The 22,055-nt window shown below is 38.1% G+C and overlaps 1 protein-coding gene across 1 annotated transcript in view; it reads left to right on the forward strand.

The window, feature by feature from the left end:
- Positions 1–22,055, forward strand: part of col23a1a (collagen type XXIII alpha 1 chain a) — a 227,613-nt gene that overhangs the window by 154,580 nt on the left and 50,978 nt on the right. Inside the window, exons 3-5 of the mRNA XM_052149329.1 lie at positions 14,332–14,367; positions 15,730–15,737; positions 17,868–17,894. Of these exons, the coding sequence (XP_052005289.1) occupies positions 14,332–14,367; positions 15,730–15,737; positions 17,868–17,894 (71 nt within the window). The remainder of the gene's footprint in view (positions 1–14,331; positions 14,368–15,729; positions 15,738–17,867; positions 17,895–22,055) is intronic.

Consider the following 22,055-nt stretch of genomic DNA (forward strand, 5'->3'; position numbering starts at 1 on the left):
GGTGTCTGTCTCCGGTTCAAACATATAGGGCTGAACACCACTATTTTAGCTGTCAGTCATATTGCTTATGATGTCTAGTTATCCGAAACAGAGATGTCAAAATTCCGCCCTATTCTGGTTCCGGGCAGGGAGCACCAGTTCATTTGCATTTAAAGACGCACATACACACAAAAACAGCTTGTCCAACAGTCCTCCCAAAAATTGCCATTTTCAACATAAATGATCCGTTGGGTATTTGGAACTGAAACCTCAGACACATTCTAGTGACACCAAAGATTTAAATTACATCTTGTGAAAAGGGGAATAATAAGTGCCCTTTAAGCATTATTTATCAAACCAAATAGCTTTGAACTGTGTTTGATATAATGGCTGTTACGATCCCTGGTTGTCTGCCCTGTGTTTTCCGTGTTGCCATCACCATGATTCCCGATCTTCATCACTGTGCCATTGTTCTCACCTGATTGTCGTTTGTTATCATCATGTCTCTGTGTATTTAAACCCCGCTGTTCCTCCATTCCCTTGTCGTTCGTTGTTCTGACTGTTTTGTTGTTTTGGAAGGTCCTGATGTTTGCTCTGTTTCCTGTCTTGCCGTGTTTTTCCAGTCCATGTTCCTTCGATGTTTTAGTTTCAGTTTTCCCATCGTGGTTGTTTGTTCCTGTCTGTTTATTTTCACCATTGTTCAATAAACCGCGTGTAGATCCAAACTCCCCGTTTGCCTCCGCCTTCTTGCCATAACAGAACGAACGACCAAAATATGGATCTAGCGGTTCTTCAAGCAAACTGCCGTCTGCTCAGCTTGATGCAGGAAAACCGTCCGGTGGAGGACCACGTCCACGATTTCCTCGAACTAGCGAGTGCCACGGACTTCCCAGACTCCTCCCTGGTAGTTTTTTCCAGGCCAACCTGAACAGCTCGCTCAAGGAGCGGTTGCCACCGGTGACGCGCGTCTGGACGAAGTTATTGAGGAGACTCTGCTGGCCTGCGGTTCGCCATTCACTGTGGGCGTCGTCGAGGAGGACCCTGCCTCTCCTCCCACAGTGGTGATCCCCCATTTGTCCATGGCTCGTCCCTTCACGCCTGCCCCGCCTGTCAGCGAGCCAACCCCCACGCCTGCCTTGGTCAAAGAGCCAGCGCTGCCAGCTTCGTCCACCCAGGAGGAGGAGAAGAAAGGCTTCCACTCCGCAGTTCACGCCTGCCACAGTCAGTGAGCCAGAGCCAACGACTGCCACGGTCAGCGAGCCAGAGCCAATGCCTGCCATGGTCAGCGAGCCAGGACCTACGCCAGCCACGGTCAGTGAGCCGGTGCCTGCAGCCCCGACCGTCAGTGAGCCAGTGCCTGCAACCCCGACCGTCAGTGAGCCAGTGCTCTGCCTCCCGAGCCTCCCAGGGCTCCGCTTCTCAAGCCTCCCAGGGCTCTGCCACCCAGGGCTCCACCTCTCGAGCCTTCCAGGGCTCCGCCTCTCGAGCCTCCCAGTGCTCCATCTCTCGAGCCTCCCAGTGCTCCGCCCCCTGAACATGCCACGGCTCCGCCTCCTGAGCCTCCCTCAGCTCCGCCTCCAGAGCCTTCCACGGCTCCGCCGACCACGGCTCCGCCTCCAGAGCCTCCCATGGCTCCACCTTCCACGTCTCCGCCTCCAGTGCCTCCCTTAGCTCCGCCTCCTGAGTCTGCTATGAGGTCGCCTCCCTCAGCTCCGCCTCCTGAGCCTCCCCGGCTACACCTCCTGAGCCTTCCACGGCTCCGCCTCCTGAGCCACCCATGGCTGTGGTCCTGAGGCCAACTCCCAGACCTTCCAAACCTGTCCTGTGGTCGACTCCCAGGCCTACAGACCCTGTCCCTGTCCTGTGGCTGCCTCCCAGGCCTCCTGACCCTGTCCTTGCCCTGTGGCCATCTCCCAGGCCTCCTGATCCTGTCCTTGCTCTGTGGCCAGCTCCCAGGCCTCCTGAACCTGTCCCTGCCGTGTCCGCCTCCAGGGCCTCCTGAACCTGTCCTTGCCCCGTGGCCAGCTCCCAGGCCACCTGACCCAGTCCCCGTCTTGTGCTCCCCGTGGACTGCCTGTCTGCCCCTTGTGCCCCCTTGGACTGTCTGGTTGCCCCTTGTGCCCCCTTGGACTGTCTGGTTTCCCCGTGTGCTCTCCTTGGTCTGCCTGCCCCCCCCTCATTCCTTGGACGATTTTGTTTTGTTTTTTGTGTATTTTTTTTGTTCTGATTCAGGAGCGTCTGGAATCCGCTCCTCAGAGGGGCGTTATGTTACGATCCCTGGTTGTCTGCCCCGTGTTTTCTGTGTCACCGTCACCATGATTCCCGATCTTCATCATTGTGTCATTGTTCTCGCCTGATTGTCGTTTGTTATCATCATGTCTCTGTGTATTTAAACCCCGCTGTTCCTCCATTCCCTTGTCGTTCATTGTTCTGACTGTTTTGTTGTTTTGGAAGGTCCTGATGTTTGCTCTGTTTCCTGTCTTGCCGTGTTCATCCTGCCGTGTTTTTCCCATCGTGTTCCTGTCTGTTTATTTTCACCATTGTTCAATAAACCGCGTGTAGATACAAACTCCCCGTTTGCCTCCGCCTTCTTGCCATAACAATGGCAAGTGATTTTCTATTACCAAATTAGCAATTTAGCATGATTACGCAAGGATAAGATGTTGGAGTGATGGCTGCTGGAAATGGGGTCTGTCTAGATTTGATAAAAAATGACTTTTTCAAATAGTGATGGTGCTGTTTTGTACATCAGTAATGTCCTGACTGTACTTTGTGATCAGTTGAATGCCACTTTGGTGAATTAAAGTAACAATTTCCTTTTGAAACAGTAAAATCTGTACATTATTTCAAACTTTTGGAACTTTTTAGAATGACAAGGTTTAAAACATTGCCAAATACAGCTAATTGTTAGCGCTTGCTGTTTCTGTCATATACATTTATGTATATCAGCAACCATTTGATGCATGTTATACATTTTCACACTGTGAAAATAGCTTGTATTTGAGCAAAATATGTATTATGGAGTGATATGTATTGTGGTGTGACTTTAATTTGACTGGTGTTTCCTGTTCTTTCTGACAACAAAGCACTTGAACGCAATGTATTCGTAATTACGACTTCCAAAGTGGCAATTAGGATAATCTGATTTACCTAAAAATGTGCAAATTGTTTTGTCATTATATACACACCCTCATGTTGTTTCAACCACATGTTATTTTCTTAGTTCCGTGACACTGCTTTTTTTTTTTTTATGTATATTCCATCAGGGATGGTCAGAGATGAATAATCAATCAAATGGTCATTGTAACCCTGCTTTTACAATCAGTATGTAAGCTTGCACAATCAATTCTCTCTGTCTCTCTCTTTCTCACTCTCTACACACCTTCTCAGTTTTCGGGTGAGGAACGAGGTGTTCACTGACGCTGCTGTTAGACTTTGCTCTGGAATCAATGGGTTAGGTGTTTAGAGGTGTAAATGATAGCCAGTCCTCTCTGTCTGAACTTATTTGGCAGCAAAACCAAATGTCTGACATGCTTAGCGCCGCGTGATCTGGCTGCATTTCACAAGTACCATAACATGGATGTAAATATGTTCCAAAGGTCACCCTGAACAGGAAGCACTGTCAATCTGGGCTCCTGGTTCCCGAAGCTCTGCATATGTACTTAGAAATAGGAGAAACCATAGTTAGTTGTCACACTTTTTACTCTTAGAGTTTATTTTCAGAAAGTCAATTTTTCTATAGGCTTAAGTTTCTAGAATACTCAATTCTGATTAGTGAATGGCTCCATCTAGTGGTCTGATATTTATAAGTAACAACTGCACATCTGTGTTTAAGTCATATATACCTAAATTATACAGCACTATATATACCACTTCAGCACGTAAACATAACATACACAACACATTACAGTTTAAATCATCTTGCATTGCCTTGCAGGACAGTGAAAGATGCATTTAATAGGTCCTGATTTTCTTCTCTCACCCTCTGTGCATAACAAGCTGTCTTACATTATATTAACTATGCTGATGAAAGTGGTTTGGAAATTTTTTCAGTTGCTATAGCTTACTCTTCTTCTGACCGGAACTACATGTGCATTCAACGGTTTGAACCAAATGCATTCCAGCCAGTCAGAATCAAGAATTTTCAAGTATTTGAAAATACCATGGTATAATTAAAAAATATGATGTATTGGAATTTTAGTTAAGAGAATTCACAAAAATTATTCTAATTTAAGACTAGATGTTGAACTAGATGTTTGAAACCAACATACAAAACCAATGATGGCAACTTATCCACATATGTTTGCATAAAATATAATCCCAGTTTAGGACAGAACATTGAGCCCTATAATTCTTGCAGATAAACAAAAACCATGTTCCACAGATTCTGAGTCCAACATGTTTTGTCAATGAACAGCTAAAGGGACAGCTAGCTTAAAAGGATACTTTGAGGTTATTATTGCCACAGATTAATGTTGTGGTTAGCAGGCATGGTTAAACAGAATTTTTCCTGAAATTGGAATAATACAATCTTGGCTCGTGCTACAGTGATTTTCACGTCAGTAATAAAACCTGCTGAAAATATTTCCGGTCCACCAAAACCTGAGCCTGTGGTTTACAGTCCTCAGAATTCAATTTAAGGATAACATCCAGCAGTACTGCTCAGTTTAAAACATACAGCGCTCCTGTTACAAAGGTCTTTCATCTCAGACTGTGTGAGTTTGTCAACAATATAAAAAAAAATGAGAAATCAAGAAACACTTTTTCTGTGGAGGTGTTTTTACAGAGTTTGAAAAATGATTCTTCTGGTTTGAGGGTGCTTTTGAGACCTTCTCTAGCCAGCTGAAGTTGTTTTTGAGCATGGTCATTTGGGCTAGAGTTTTGCCTTGACTGTATTCAATGGAGCACCACAGTAATTTGGGAATCAAGACCACATGAACAAGTACCTTTTTGTGGTTAACTCCTCACAGGGACACATGTGTTTAAGACTAGACACCACAAATTCCTCTCACCTGTTAGTGGAGTGCTGACATTTAGGTGAATGGAAGGTGTAGTCACCTTGTTTACACAATTCATATCAACTGTCAACCTACTAGGTAAATTTAAAGAGGAAAGTGCTTAAACCAGGGGTGCTCACACTTCTATGGCATGAGATGTACTATTTCATAATGTCATTATAGTAAGTTCTGCCATGTATTGTAGGCAGTGATGTCACGATACAATAAATGTGTATGTAACAGGTAAAGGTTGGGCAAGGAGGAGGCGGGAACCTGCTGAACACTAAACATAAAGTTTTAATGAGAAACTCAACTTAAAACAAGCGTAAACACACACAGACACATATACAACGTGGCCGCCTGCGTCTCTCTCTCTCCAACGGTGATCTCCAGCTGCCCTTTATCTCGCTCTCCCGCTGATCAGCTGATTCAGCGCCGGCCGTGCTCCATCACTGCCCGGCCACGCCCTCCTTCTCCTCACAGTTTACCAGTGAAATTTGACAATTCTCGATACCAAAACGAATACAAACTCATTTGTTAATTAGGTAAACATTGTTTTTTATGTTCAGAGAATGAAGACTTCCGTCAGTTGGGGGTGAATTTCCGAAACGTAGGATCGCAAGGGGAAGGGTCCTTAATATTCATAAGGAAAGTGATACCTGATTGGTCAAATAATATAAAACCCAACACTAACCCTACCCATAAACCTAACGCTATCCAAGCAGGTGTAGTTTTGCTCATCAATATGAATATTGGCAGTCTTCCCCTGCCATCCTGTGTTTCGGAAATCCGTGCATGGGGGAGACGAAATAAGGAAACGAAATGTGATCTTCAAGATTATCGTTATTTGTGTAGTGTATATCCCTTTCCCTTTTGAATTCTTAAGAATTCGTCACAATTATACGAAGTTGTGAATTCATACCAATTCGTGCAATTTAATTCGTATGAAATCTTACGTGTTATGAGAGCCAATGAGAGATGCTTCCCTCGTGTCCTTGTATTTTCCGATGTTGCGTTTGTTATATGTTAGTCCAAAACTGTGTTTTTGTTACTTTAAACTCTATCCTAAACCCCATCCCTAAACCTAACCATCAATTGTATCATATTACCCTACCCAGAGTGTAAACATAACCATGATATTAATGTTAAGAGCACAAATGTGTAATAGGGAAAAAAGTGACACTTCCGGGTTCTGAATGCGTATTGTGAAGCGCATGTGATTGGTTGTTGTTTTCATCCGAATGAAGTCGTATGAATTGGTACAAATTCACCACTTACTAGTATTGTGACGAATTCTCATGAGAAAGTGTTGGTTAATACTCTGTTGAGTTTTAAATGAACAAAACCTCCCTACCCTAAACCTTAATCCTCAACCTTAACGATAGTGTCATGAAACGCAAATGTGAGATGAAAAACGCAATTGCTGAAGGCATTAACCACGTCATTTTGTGGTGTTCTATGACACTTTTTAAAAGAGTGCAAAGGCTTTTGTGATCTGGTCAAAGCACTCTAGCAAAATAAACTTCTGATCAAGACCCAGATGAGTAATTCAGTGAAGTTCAAACTCTTTGAAGGTCCTTGCTGTTTGACATAAAATGTACATTTTGCCACATGGCAATTGAGAAGTGAGACAAAGATCTTAACCGATATCAAGAAACAACATGGTGGTCACATTGGTTATTTTCAGATAAGTGAGCATCATTATGGAACTCAAAGTGTTTTTTGAAAACATGTACAGGCAAAATCTGACAGAATTTTGACAGAATTTTCCTTTTTGGGTGAACTATCTCTTTTGGTCATGCTGATTTTTGTAGCATAGTTGCTGGTCAACCAGCCAATGGCCAACTTGGACAAGATAATGTCCATAGACCAGCAACCATGTTCCAAAACACAACTATCCTCTTCAAATAAGCAGCTACTTGTGAACCTGATATTTTACCCTACACAAACCTCCTGGATTAGCCGACCAGAGAAGATTTGAAATGTAAACCAATCCATGTACTGGGGGTGGCAGTATTGGCCCCAGGGGTGCTTGGTCACGCTGCGTCCAACAGAGCATGAGTCTGAACCTCCTCTCACCCTTATACGTTCGATGTTGACTGTAATAATCACTCACACTACTTGAAGAGCCACCCAATGAGTGTCTGGGGCCCCACATAGGAGCCGGCCCGCCTCATAAACACCAACACTTCCAGCGTCAACAAACACATGGAAATGTTTTACTGGCAGGTGACTGGTGATGGAGGGCTGGAGTTTTTTATCTGAAGGTCAAGCGAGTTAAAACTCCATCACACATGGTCCACTGCTAATGGCTTAAAACATACACATTTACATTATGGGCAAACCCAGACACTCACGCATGTGCATACAGCCAGATATAAATGCTAAGGGTGGATTCTCTATGTTTTTCAGTACAACTTAAATTGTTATTTTTCTTTTTGTACAAAGCATTGGATGGGGTGTATTTAGAGGTTGTGAAATCTGCTTGTTTAGCTGTGATTTTACAATAAATATATGCAGATAGAATTGGTTACTCATTCCATATTTATTTAATCATACTTATCTAGTTCCAAACCCCACAGTTTGCTTTCTTCCACATTAAAATCATTGAAAGTTTTAGGGTTTGTGGTTAGAATTCATGGTTAGGTGTAGGTTGGGTTAGGCGTTAAACTTAGGAAAAATCATAATAATGTTGTTCGTTGGTTTATATATTTTTCTCTATGGGAGTAAAATCATTTTTTTTACAAGCCAACTTGTTAGATTTCTTTTGATTTCGCCATCTCGTACTAAATATTTTGACTTGTCTTGAGATCGGGTTGCATCAACATTGGCTCAACCAATGACGAGACTATTTGTTTTTCCTTCCGATGAACGGCAGATGGAGGAGTGTTTAGGAAACCTGTTTCTGTCATTGCAATTCCTTTGGTAACACTAGTGATGCAGAAATTTGACTTCAACTTTTGAAAATTTCTTCAAATGTGCTAATGTGTAAATGTGCTAACAAACAATATTAATGAATTAGGGATTTACCCAGAATGAATTAATGAAAATCCATTCATTCATGTAATTATTTATTCACCATCATGTCATTACAAACATTTCTTTCTTCCATGGAACACAAAAGGAGAATTTTTAAGGAATGACTCGGTCCACTGTTTTTAATTGAGAAAATCCTTAATCTGTGAATCTTTCATTTAACAGCACATGCATGTTCAATTTACCAAATACCTCTTCTTTGTATACTAAGTATACAGTTTTTCAATTTGACACTAAAGCATAAAGGAAATCACAGGAAAGAAGGCACTTTATGTTTTAATGGTGGAATTATTATTATTTTTTTTTTACATAAAATAGCTCTCTCTCTTTCTCTCTCTCTCTCTCTCTCTCTCTCTCTCTCTCTCTCTCTCTCTCTCTCTCTCTCTCTCTCTCTCTATATATATATATAAAACGTAGCCATACGAACAACACTGTATCACAATGGAATAAGGTCCAAAAACTAGTTGTTCTTAAAACGCATCTTCTTGAATTAGATTATATTTAATTAATTGATGTGATTATTTATACACTTGTAACTCCTTTAATCTAAAATTAAATGAGTCAATATAATAAGTAAAAAGAAAAAGATTCTGAACAGATGAAATTTGTTTTTAATTAGAATTCATTAGATACATTTGTAATCACATAATTATTTTTAATATAATATAAAACATCTTCTTTAATGCGATAAAAACATATTATTTAAATTATAAATTAGTTGTATAACATAGTATTTGTTATACAGCCTTTAATGTGTGCTGATTTATTAAAAACTTTATTACAGTACAGAGAATCATCTATATATATATATTTAATATAATTTAACTATACTTTTGTATTAATCTGAATGATCCTAAAAATAAATTCAAGGCTTAGGGTTTTACTATGTTAATGCAAAATATAGTTTTTAAATTCATTTAAATTTATTTATTTGTTTTACAATTTACCATGTGTGAGTTTTGAAAAATATTCTTTTATTTACAATGTAATACAAATAATCTAGAATCCACTGAGTGTTACTAAACTCATTGTATAATGTTGCTCTTGTTGTATGCCTGCTATTTAATACACGGCACCCCAATCATTACAGACATACACGGAGACATACTCATACGCATTGCAATGTCCAGATAACACACCTCTCCACTCGTTATTTGAAACAGTTGAAACGGATCACTTGCGTTCTGTTATTTGGCTGTTCGTGATCTCTCATGATCACTGCAGCATTGATTTGACAGTCCAAGTTCCTGTTCTGTTACAAGCCCCCCAGTCAACATAAACCACCTGTCACACATCACACAATGTCTGTTTCTGCATTTCGCATGAACATGAAAGGGCTTTGTTAGAACGTGATGAATAATGCCTAAGTGATTAAAACGGTTGTATTTCACACGTTAGGAGAACCAGAACTACAACAAGTAAGAAAATGAAAGGGAATACTAGTAAAAGACCCCAGTAAAATGAGACATTTGTCTGCTCCAGAGTTTCAGAAAAGATATCAATAATGTCTCAAACTGTACTGTGATTTGCCGAAATATCAAAAGTATGCAATCAAATGGCAGAGATTTCAATGTGAATTAAAATATTTCTCATAATTTACTTATTTTCAATGTTTCTCTTATTCTAAATATTTTCTTAAATTCTTTAAAGTTGTGTTTAAATGAAACGATATGTGAGATCTAAAAGTCTAATGAGCTTTGAAAGACTGACCTCTTCAATCAAGGTTATTGCTCTGCGTGTTATCAATGTCGGTAATTTATAGGTAGGATAACGTGTAAACTTCCTTTTAGAGTGATTATGTTGAAAATTGCCACTAGAGTGTGGAGACAAAGGGTTGTCAAAGGGTCGTACACAAACCAGACACCTTCTGGTATTAATTTGATTTCCTTTCCATTTATAGACTTTAATTTATTTCAGCAAGGGATATTGGAGAAGAAAACAAGGTTGAGGTTCAATACGTTTTTGTGATTTCCTTGTTGACATTTATTACGAACAGTTGTTGCGCCTGACAAAAAGACACCCCATTCCCCCTCGCTCTGGAAAACAATTACGTGTTTTTTTTCTTTGAACCACTTGTTTAAGACAAAATGTCACAGCAGCTAAATCAAGCCTTTTGCGTGACTATAAGAAACAGACGTTCACGGTCGAATAAGGAACGGAATTCGGCAAGCGGTTAGATCGTCAAAGCTGAGAATAATGATACACTTCAATTATCTGATTTCTGAATGTTAACTTAACGGGACAGCTATAGGGGAGAACATAGGAGACCTTTAAGATGCTGGCGATCTTGATTACATCCAGATTCAATCAATCCAGCATCACGTTTTTAATCTCGCAGTTGTTACTGTAATGATAATTGTCCATGAGACAGCTCATCAGATGTTGATTGATAAAAAACAGATTAAAACATGAGTGGGCCCTTCCATCATTGAACCAGTATCTCTGAGTTCCTCCGTAGGGTTTATGGGTTCTACTTGTGAAGAACATAGTTACACTTGTATTTATAGCTGTTGTGGTTTAGTCTTTGGTAATGTGATACTGTTTAGAGCAGTAAGCCAGAAGAGCTCAAAGATGAAGCCGCAAAGCTATGTTTTTGCTATGCTGACTGTGATTTGTGTTATCGTATACAAACCCTGGATCATCAATACAGTGGGAAGTATTATATATATATATATATATATATATATATATAGGGCAGAAAGCCTTTTAGATAGCAATAATAAAAATAATTCCTTCTATTAAATAGTGCTTTTCTGGATGCTTCTCAGCTAGTGCTATAAAATGACATAATATAGATAATGCCACAAGAGAGAGACTGAATGACATAAGCTAGAGTTTACAGAGATAGACCAAAAGTGCATCTTAAAGGTATAGTTCACTTAAAAATGAACATTCTATCATCATTTACTCACCCTTATGTTGTTACAAACCGTAATGATTTCTATTTCCATGGAACACAAGAAGAAATATATAGAAAAATAGCACATGTAATTTGTACATGTTGTACAGTGATCCACTCAGGAGAAACAAAACCCAGAGACTCTTGTCCTGTCAGTCAGAGTTGTCTCTAATAGAGGGCTGAACCAGCGGGGGTTGATTAACCTACAACAATAATAATAATGCCAACTAGAGACATATGTGTATGTGACCGGAGCTTGTTAGTATCCCAGCATTCCTCTCCCCTGCCTCACTCAGGTATGGTTTCTATTTCACAGTACCAGAAGAAGAGGGCAGAGGGAGGGAAAGAGGTTGATGGAAGTGATTTAGTGCTCCGGGGACATAGAGCGAGGGGGAGAGGGGAGGTGGGGGGTTAATCGGTTAACCAGAGGAACAGAAAGGAGAGGAGATGGGATTTGGTTAACTATTTCAGAAACCTGGGAGGTAGGCCCTCGGCTGCTTTGTTCTAACATGCATTCACATGAGCAGGAAGTGATCTTGGTTGCCCAGATGTATCATGCATAGATACTTGATGCATCTGTTTTCATCTGTGACTTTGGATTTATGCCCGTTTCCTTCGTCACACATAAAGTGCGAGTGTTTTACACCTTTATACTTAGTTAGGTTACTAGGTTTGGGTCATATGGAGTTCAGGTAGGGTGAATCTCATGAAAACGGTTATGAAATTTCCAGGTCCAGTTTAATCCCAAAATAAAAATGAAACAATGAGGACAATTGTCCCTCCCCCAATTGCCAGTAGCCTACTGTAGTGAAAATGTCCAGCTCATACACTACCCCAAAATCAAAAGACAAAAATAAGATGTGATATTTTATAAATAATGCATCATTAAGATTGGTATTGTGATATTATTTTAATGACAATGAAACATATTTCCACCTTAAATTATCTTAAATTCTTAAATGCAGAAAAAAATGTCATCACCATGCCATGCTCTTTATATAATTTAAATTGTGAAAAACTGTCCATTTTTGTTATCTGTGATTTATTTTTTTTTTGTTTGGTTTTTTTGGGTGAGATTCACATATGCTGTGTTTTATTGTTTATTAATTTTGTCATTTTAACTGAAAAAGAATGTAAAAATGCTACAGTGTTTTTTTTTTAATTGGTGAAAAATGTTATGTTCACTGCTATTTTATATATACAGTATATTTACAGCTCTGGAAAAATTTTTGAGACCACTACAGTTTATCTGGATGTATTATTTATAGGTATGTGTTTGAGTAAAATTAACAGTTTTGTTTTTATTATATAAAGTACTAACAACATTTCTTCCAAATTCCAAATAAAAATATTGTCATTTAGAGCATTTATTTGCTGTAGGGTTTGCCCACTCCTGCCGCAAAAATTCAATTCAAAAGCTTTGTTTGATGGCTTGTGGCCATCCATCTTCCTCTTGATCACATTCCAGAGGTTTTCAATGGGATTCAGGTCTGGAAATTGGGCTGAAGCACCCCCAAACCATCACCAATCCTCCACCTGGTCGTTTAATGGTTAGAAGGAGACCTGAAGTGGCCCTCAAGCCACAGTGTCCCGCACCCACTGTGAAATTTGGTGGAGGGTTGGTGATGATCTGGGGATATTAATATCAGTTATTTGTTACATTTTATGTCATTTATATGATGTTTATTGTATTAATTTAGTGTTAATTTACATGTGTTATCCTGATGCTCTTTTGTGTTTCTGTGAGTACTGGGTGAAATGTAATCATCATGCTGTCTTTTGTTTTACCACCAGTGTTACTATGGTGGTTATAGTGCAAAACAGATTTTTGTTGTTCCAGTTGGTTGGTATACTGTATTAACGTTATGACCTTATAAAACATTATGCCTTATATGCTGTTGGTCCTCCACTTAACGCCAACTCACCGAGGCATGGACACTACAAGACCCCTGAAGGTTTCCTGTAGTATCTGGCATCAAGACATTAGCTGAAAATCCTTCAAGTCCTGTAAGTTTCGAGGTTTATCCGCCATGAATCGAATATGTTGGTTAAGCACATCCCACTGATGCTCAGTCGGATTGAGATCAGGGGAATTTGGAGGCCAGGGCAAGCAACATCTTGAACTCTTTGTCATGTTCTTAAATTATTCAAGAACAATGTGTGCAGTATGGCAAGGCAAATTATCCTACTAAAAGAGGCCACTGACATTTGGGAATACCATTGTCCATTGCCATGAAGGGGTGTTCTTGGTCTGCAACAATGTTTAGGTAGGTGGCATGTGTCAAATTGATATCTACATGAATGGTTGTACCCAGGGTTTCACATCAGAACATTGCCCAGTGCATCACACTCCCTCCACCGGCTTGTTGTTTTCCCACAGTGCATCCTGGTGCCATCACTTCCCCAGGTAAAAGGTGCACACGTATGTAACTTGATGTAAAAGAAAACAGGACTCATTGGACCAGTCAACATTCTTCCACTGCTCCAAGGTCGAGTTCCAAAGCTTGCGTGTCCATTGTAGGCACTTTCGATGGTGGACAGGGGTCATCACGGGCACTCTGACTGGTATGCGGCTAAACAGCCCCGTATGCAGCAGGATGCAATGCCCTCTGTTGTGACACATTCCTTCCATAACCATCATTGCTATTTTCTGTGAATTGTGCCACAGTAGACCATCTGTTGGGTGGGACCAGACGGGATAGTCTTCATTATCCTTGCACTTGGTATTTGGTTTGTCCCTCCTCGGACCACTGTCAGTAGGTACTCACCACTGCTGACTGGGAGCACCCCACAAGCCTTGCCGTTTTAGAAATGCTCTGACCCAGTTGTCTGGCCATAACAATTTGGCCCTTGTCTAAGTCGCTCAGGTCTTTACTACTGCCCATTTCTCCTGCATTCAACAAGAACTGATTGTTCGCTTGCCATCTAATCTACCCAGAACTTGACATGTGGCATTGTTAAGAGATGATCAATGTTATTTGCTTCACCTGTGAGTGGTCATAGTGTTTTGACTCATTAGAGTATATGGTAGTGAACTGTAAAATATAGCTTACAGACACCAAAATAACATCCTGTAATGCCTAAAATATTGTCACTGTATTTTATAACAGTGAATTTCTGGCAACGACAGTTGCATGTTTTTTTTTTCTTTCTTAAATTTAACAGGACTTTTTCATTATCCTGAAAGGTCTTCTGTGGATAATGATATATTTGGAAATATATGATGTTTATGAGTCTATGCCAGAAGATCATTTGAGTGAATCCTTTTGTTCAGAACCCTCAAGCAAATGACTCAGAAATACAAGTCAAGACTTTGAGTCAGACTTCAAATCCCCCAAAAATCCTCAAACCTCTCCACTGTAATTTAAGATATTATATAAGACATTGTTCATTAAAATATATTTTCTCTTCTTGTTTTAGGTCCACCTGGGAAACGTGGAAGAAGAGGTGACCCTGGTGAGTCTGGTTTCCTAATGTCTAATCAATATACATCTTTTAGGATTATTATTTTTAATGGTTCCATACACATTTTTTAGACATAGTTCCTTTGATGGCATGTAAATATTTACAAACATCGTTACTAGTGTGCAGAATTCATATGATTACATTTGACGTGGAGGAAGTCCTCAATTAATGTGGTTTTGAGTCACTGTTGACTCAACAATGATTCAGAGGTATTACATTCTGGTTGATAATGAGTCAACCAAGAATATAAAGATGCTGATACATTTCAAATGAGCCGTGCATTAGACAAGACATATGGGTCACACGGGCCCAGAGGTTTGGGTCAAAAGATTGATCCATTTTCACATCATTTGTGGAAGAATTCGTTGTTGCAGTTTGTGAGGTTTATTAAAGATGTGACCGGCTGATGCCTTGCCCTGAAAACATCCCAGACCCCAAGTACGCAGTATCTTTATCTTTGGGCTGTGGATGTGTACAGTTTGTAGAACCAGCAGAACCTAATATATCCAATTAACTGCTATTTGGACAGACCGACAATTCTGTCCATCTGTTTTTAAAACCTGTTCCAGCTCCATTGCCCTCGGAGAGGAACTTCAAGCACTGGCAGAACACCTTATTTACATTGAGATAGTGGGTCATTTTGTCACTAGGTCTGCTAGATGTGGTTATATTTAGCCGTGCCTGCTTGTTGTAGATTGGTCGTAAAGCGGGCAGAGTATAGTTGAACATGGGGAGATGGGTGCATAAGGTTCTCTGTTACACAGAGATCAGTGCAAAGATCAGTGCAAAGATTAGGCAGGTCACATGCAAGTTCGTTCTGGATCATTCATTCTTTAAAAAGAGCTCATTTAATTAGGAGCCTCATTAATTGAATAATCAATAGATGTACTAACCATGGCTGTGCCATTTTCCTTTTCTCTCATACCTTGTGCTCCACCCTGGTAAACCACACACATTCACTTGCCTTGTTTTTCAAATGCTTCCCAAATGGTGAAGTTCAGCTATTTTGTGCACAATGGTCAGAACTTGACCATTTCGAATGTTGTCATTAATCCTTTAAGGGCAGTGGGTCTTTGAGGCAGCATCTACACAAGTATATTCGAATGACTTTCATTCTTCTAAAACTTCAATGCCTCTCTTAAACCTCTCTGTCTTTCCTAAGGGTCATAATAACACTTTCCTGACATGCATTTCTACACCATTGTGTCTAGAGGTTTCGTCTTTGTTTAAAAGAAGGAAAATGCATATGTTGTTGTCTTTGAAGTCAAACTGAAAATGAAAGTAATTTGATTTAGATTTTTTTAAACTAAAATATTTGTAATTTCTCTTTGGTTTGTTTTCTTTATTTTGCAGGACCCCCAGTAAGTACCCTGTCCTCATACATACAAATTATGTCATGATGTAGCAGATGTGATCTCTGTATTGTTGTGATCAGTACTGAATTTTGAAGGTAAGTAACAGAATCTAAGAAACTGCATTTTCTTCAGTGCTTTTGAAAGATTCATTTTCTAGAATCTTTGAAGTTCTAGTCTCTCGCCACTGTTGTTTCTCTCATCAGCCCTGGGGACTTGGGTTAACCCATACAAGACATTAATATCCAGATAAAGAGTTACAGAGCACTGTTTAACAGCTTCCGCTTAGAAGCACATAAAAAATAATGAATAATTAGTCATTAAAATGTAGGGGATTCACTCTCACATTTAAATGCAGTTGTCTCTCCTGAAACTTTTTTATGTGTACTGGGCCATACATTTTTAGATTGTTCATACCAGATCCTCTGATAGATTAAAGTTCTAGAGTGTTTAAACTAGATCCTCTTATATTAAATTTCTAGAATGTTCAAACAAGATCCTCTGATACTGTAAAGTTCTAGAACCTTCTCAATGATAGATTAAAATTCTTGAATTTTTTAATCAGATCAACTGATATATTAATTTTCTAAAGTGTTCAAATGAGATACCTTGATAGATTAAAGTTCTAGAATGTTCAAACAAGACCCTATGATACATTTAAGTTCTAGAATCTTCACAATGATAATTCAAATTTTAGAATGTTCAAACGAGATTCTGTGACACAGTAAAGTTCTAGAACCATTACACTGATAAATTACATTTCTAGAATGTTCAAACGAGATCCTTTGATACAGAAAATTCTACAATCTTCACACTCATAGATTAAAGTTTTAGTGTTCAAATCAGATCCTCTGTTAGATTCAATTTCTAAAATGTTCAAATGAGATTCACTGATACAATTAAATTCTAGAATCTTTACACTGATAGATAAAAGTTCTAGAGTGTTTAAACTAGGTACTCTGATAGATTAAAGTTCTAGAATGTTCAAACAAGACCCTTTGATACATTTAAGTTCTAGAATCTTTACACCGATAGATAAAAGTTCTATGGTGTTTAAACTAGATCCTCTTATAGATTAAAGTTTTAGAATCTTCACAAAGAGTAAAGTTCTAGAATGTTCAAATGAGATCCTCTGATACAGTAAAGCTCTAGAATCTTCACACTCATAGATTAAAGTTCTAGTGTTCAGATCCTCTGATATATTAAAGTTCTAGAATGTTCAAACGAGATCCTCTGATACAGTAAATTCTTGAATTTTCACAATGATAGATTAAAGTTCAAGTGTTCAAATCAGATCATCTGACAGATTCACGATCTAGAATGTTGAATGAGATCCTCTCATACACTACAGTTCTAGAATCTAAACAATGATAGATTAAAGTTCTAGGATGTTCATATGAGATCCTCTGATACAGTAAAGCTCTAGATTTTTCACACTCATTGGTTAAAGTTCTAGAATGTTCAAACAAGACCCTTTGATACAGTACATTTCTAGAATCTTCACACTCATAAATTAAAGTTCTAGTGCTCAAATCAAATCCTCTGATACATTACATTCAAGTTCTAGAGTCTTCATACCGAGAAAGCTCTAGAGGGTTCAAATGGGATCCTCTGATAGATTACAGTTCTTGAATCTTCACTCCAGTACCTCTGAAAGATTAATGTTTTGGACCAACACAAGGTTGCAGAATGACTGCTGAGGGTTCATCTGCTTTAGATTAAGGTTATAATCAAGCCATCAACACAATCTAATATGTATATTATAACCTGCTATCATTAAGGTTTCATTTATCTGTTTAATGCTTCCAGGTGTCAAATTTTGTGACAGTTTGAATGCTGTTTTAACAGTATTAGTTAGTTTTATGCAGATTTATGGAAATTCTTTAGATAAGTGGTGCTGAGTATAGTAAGTAAAGTAAATGATTTAATCTAGAAATGGTTTAGATGTGTGTTCCACGTTCAAATTGGCTAATCAGAATAGTTTTCTTAGAATTTATGTATGTCTTGTCTCAACTTTTGTTTTTATCAGATAATTTTTTTATAGAATTAATGTCTTGAGACTATGAAAACTGTGCTATCTTTTTCTTTAATCTAGGTTTATATGTATTCATTTGTGGTACCTAATTTTTATTTGTACAGGGCAAACATGGAAGAGATGGTTACCCGGTAAATGTTCTTTAATTATCTAATTTCTATCTTGTGCTCTAATCTCAGTCTGACAAAGCTGTTTTTTAATCCTTTTATTGATTTCTACCACATCCACTTCACTTTGATGCTATCAGTCTTGATTCACAGTTTTTTTTTATCTGCTCAAGTATTTTCTCTCTCTCACTTTTCTTTCTTTCTCCCTACTGTGAAAATCTGAGTTTTGAATTTGTGAAGCACAGTGACGTTTTAATTAGCAACAGCATCACATCACCACTGAATCCAGACACCTAAATTGGCTCTTAAAAATGCCAAAAGTGCACTCGACTGCATGCTGCCTCTGCATATAGGCCCGTTTATATTTTCTTCTCCATCATTTGATCATCATTTGATTACGGCTGCTTTGCTAAACAGTAAATGTATACATATTGTACATCTCTTTTTAAAACAATTACATTTACCACCTTTTTTTCATTGGCGGTAATTGTGTAACTTTAAACATGCAGGCAAATAGCGCTGACTAATATGAAGAAGACAATGAATAGAGGTGTGTATGCACTGAAAAGAATAGCAGTGATTTAATTTAAATACATTGCAGCACTATCTCGGCACAATTAGGGCCTTGTTAACTGGATTGCAAGTGGTTAGTGAATAAGATGCAGGTTTTGTGCTGCAGAGAGTTGAGTGAAATCGCCCCTCAGTGTCTTAAATCTGTATTTATATATTTCAAAACTCTGCACTCTTCAGTTTTTCATCATCATAATCATCTTGTAATGTAATAGGTCAGAACGCCTGATTGTCACAGTATAAATCAATAAGGTAACATTCCCTGATGAAGATTTATTTCTGTTACATGGACAATAATGACGCTGAGTTTCCTGGAAGAATGAAACCACTTCTGGGCTTAATTATGTTGTTAATGGTATTTCTCTGTTGAAACAGCTATAGATCCAGCCCTTGGACAAACCTGTGTTCGGAAAACTAGGCCATAGGCACTTACAGGCTCGGATTAAAACATTTCCACTTTTTGGATAACCCAGAAATGGAAAGTACTGGAAGAGAAATCAGGTGTTGAAAATGAATTGGCCATAGACAAAGCATCATGTGTAATCTGTGGCACATGTGGTGACTCAACTTGCACCATCCTGTTTTGCCATGTGTCAGCGCACATCTGAAGATTGTTTTCTAATAACGGGATGCTGATTAGTTCCGTAGTGTGTTTGTGTTAAGTAAGCAATGAATGGAACAATAGTGTTTTCTTGGTAAACTACAATCCATAATTGTTTCTCTTGTTTTGTTCGTGAAACAAACCCTAGTCAAACAACAGCCCCTCCATATATTTTCTTTTATATCTGTTTATACTGTATGAATACAAACTCAAATAAATGCTTGGCCTTCAAACAGAGATTTTTGATGAACCCATATGTTGTTGTACACTGAAAAAAAACAGTAATTCAGTATTTTTCCAGTTAAATATAAAAATATCTATCCTTACAACAAGATATATTTTAAGCAATATTTTGTAAGACAATTTAACCTGTTTTCAGAGAATATAATGTATCTTGAAAAAAAAAAAATTACAATATATATATACACACACTCACCAGCCACTTTATTAGGTACACCTGTACATCTACTTATTCATGCATTTATCTAATCAGCCAATTGTGTGGCAGCAGTGTAATGTATAAAATCATGCAGATACGGGTCAGGAGTTTCAGTTAATGTTCATATCAACCATCAGAATGGGGGGAAAATGTGATCTCAGTGATTTTGACCATGGCATGATTGTTTGTGTCCAGTAGTGGTTTTAAACACCACGCAAACCACACAATTGTGTGGGGCCTTGCCCCAGTAGGAAAGCTCCACAAAATCCACTTGAGGGGTGGCTTGTCACATGTTATTCTGTTGTCAAGCGCAAATACGCTGTTGTCAGTGCTCTCAGAGCTGTTCATGTAAGAAGTCCACTGGATTGGGTCAGTTTTTCAAGTAGGACTTTTAGTTCAGGTTTAAGAAAGAAATATACAGGTCTTCTGAAACGCGCTCTCACTCACAGATACGTGTGAATGGATGAGTTAGTTCATAACAAACATGTTTTTTGCCCACGTTTTCTCCATTGGTTTTCTTTGTAAACACATGCCGGACAAACGTCCATACCTGCTGCACTACGTGCACAGGACCGGCACGTTTTTAGACACTGTATCAAAAAATAAAGAGAACTTCAGGTCTCAAAAATGCTGTTCCACTCAAAACCATTCGGTTTTATTCGTTACGCTGTGTCTAGATTGTGTTTAGCGCACGTGTCACAAAGATACAGTATAACATTCTAAACAAGTTCAGTTTGCAAAGGGGTGACTGTTACAATGTTTAACATTATTCCAGATTGTTCTGCACCAAAGTTTCAGTGCTTTCAGCAATGTTTTTTTCCCATCTGCTCTAGTGTGCTGAGGGGCGCCGTGTCTTGTATGTTTACTGTTACAATACTGTAACGAATGTTGCCAACGATGTTTTCATAAAATACTGCCTTTTGCAACATGGTGAACAATAAACTGCAGTGTCAGAATATAAGCTCCTGGTGAAAGTAAATAAAATAAGACAGAAATATATTACTAGTGCGTACAGCAAATCCTCAAAGTAATAATAGTAATACTGTATCAAAATGTAAAACAAGATTAATCAAATTGATCTTGTTTTAAGGATTTTTAGATATTTTTACAGGAAAACAATACAAAATTCTCATCAAGTATATGATTTTTGGTCTTAGAACCTTTTGAGAACTTTTTTTTTTTTGGATCCAACATAGATTTATATATATATATATATATATATATATATATATATATATATATATATATATATATATATATATATATATATATATAAAATGGAGAGTACCCCATGTGACTCTACCCTCCCTAGCAACCGGGCTAATTTGGCTGCTTAGGATACCCAGCTGGATTCACTCAGCATGCCCTGGGATTTGAATTGGTGAACTCCAGTGGTGCTAGCCAGCGTCTTTACCACTGAGCAACCCAGGCCTCCATTTGTAACTATATTCTTATTACCAACTATTTATTGTAGTGGAATACAGTTACTAATATTTTGTATTAAGTCATACGTAATCCTGTTACATGTATTAAGTTACTTCCTAACACTGCATACAATCATACAGCTCTTACCATTTTATCAAATGTATTCAAAATGTTGTATTCATGCAGTACCCTTAAAACCTACCACATTTGCCTTAATGCACTAAAATAAAAAAGTAAAGACAAAATTACACAACATTTTAAATGGACCTTCCCAAAAACTTTCCGCTCGATTCCCAAATGCTTTGTACTCCCCAGATTTGTTAGTAAAATGTGTGCATATTAGAGGGGTCATGACATGAGGAATAACATTTTCCTTCACTGCAAAAAATGATTTTCTAGACAAGTATTTTTGTCTTGTATTCCTGTCAAATTATCTAAACTTTCTTAAAACACGATTTATTTACTTGTCAAGCAAAATGGGATAAGATATTAAGTCTTGTTTTAAGATAAATCTGACTAAATTTAGTGAACTTTAGACTCAAAACAAGAAAAAAAAATCTGCCAATGGGATAAGCAAAATAAACTTGTTTTCCTTTTAAATTAAGTTTATTTTGCTTATCCCATTGGCAGATTTTTTTTCTTGTTTTGAGTCTAAAGTTCACTAAATTTAGTCAGATTTATCTTAAAACAAGACTTAATATCTTATCCCATTTTGCTTGACAAGTAAATAAATCGTGTTTTAAGAAAGTTTAGATAATTTGACAGGAATACAAGACAAAAATACTTGTCTAGAAAATCATTTTTTGCAGTGTTGATCTTTTGACATATAAGAGTTTATAGAAAAAGAGCATTTATTTTGACCAAGCTGCAAAAACGGCTCGTTTGGAATTCATGGAACTTGTGACATCACAAGGACCAAATACATCTTCATATGCAGCGTGGATTTTCCATTGATTTTGTATCGTTTTTTTTTTTATTGTCATTTGCCAAAATGCACTAAAAAGAAAAAATAAATTTTTACACAAAATTTAATGGAAAATAATTATTTACATTTCCAAGTCGACAACTGGACACCACTCACATGCTAATAATGAGGTTGCCAGATTAGAATACTTATGTTTAAAGCATTTATTGTTTTTACTATTTAAAA

Source organism: Xyrauchen texanus, chromosome 19 (assembly GCF_025860055.1).
Source record: "Xyrauchen texanus isolate HMW12.3.18 chromosome 19, RBS_HiC_50CHRs, whole genome shotgun sequence".
Classification (NCBI taxonomy): domain Eukaryota; kingdom Metazoa; phylum Chordata; class Actinopteri; order Cypriniformes; family Catostomidae; genus Xyrauchen; species Xyrauchen texanus.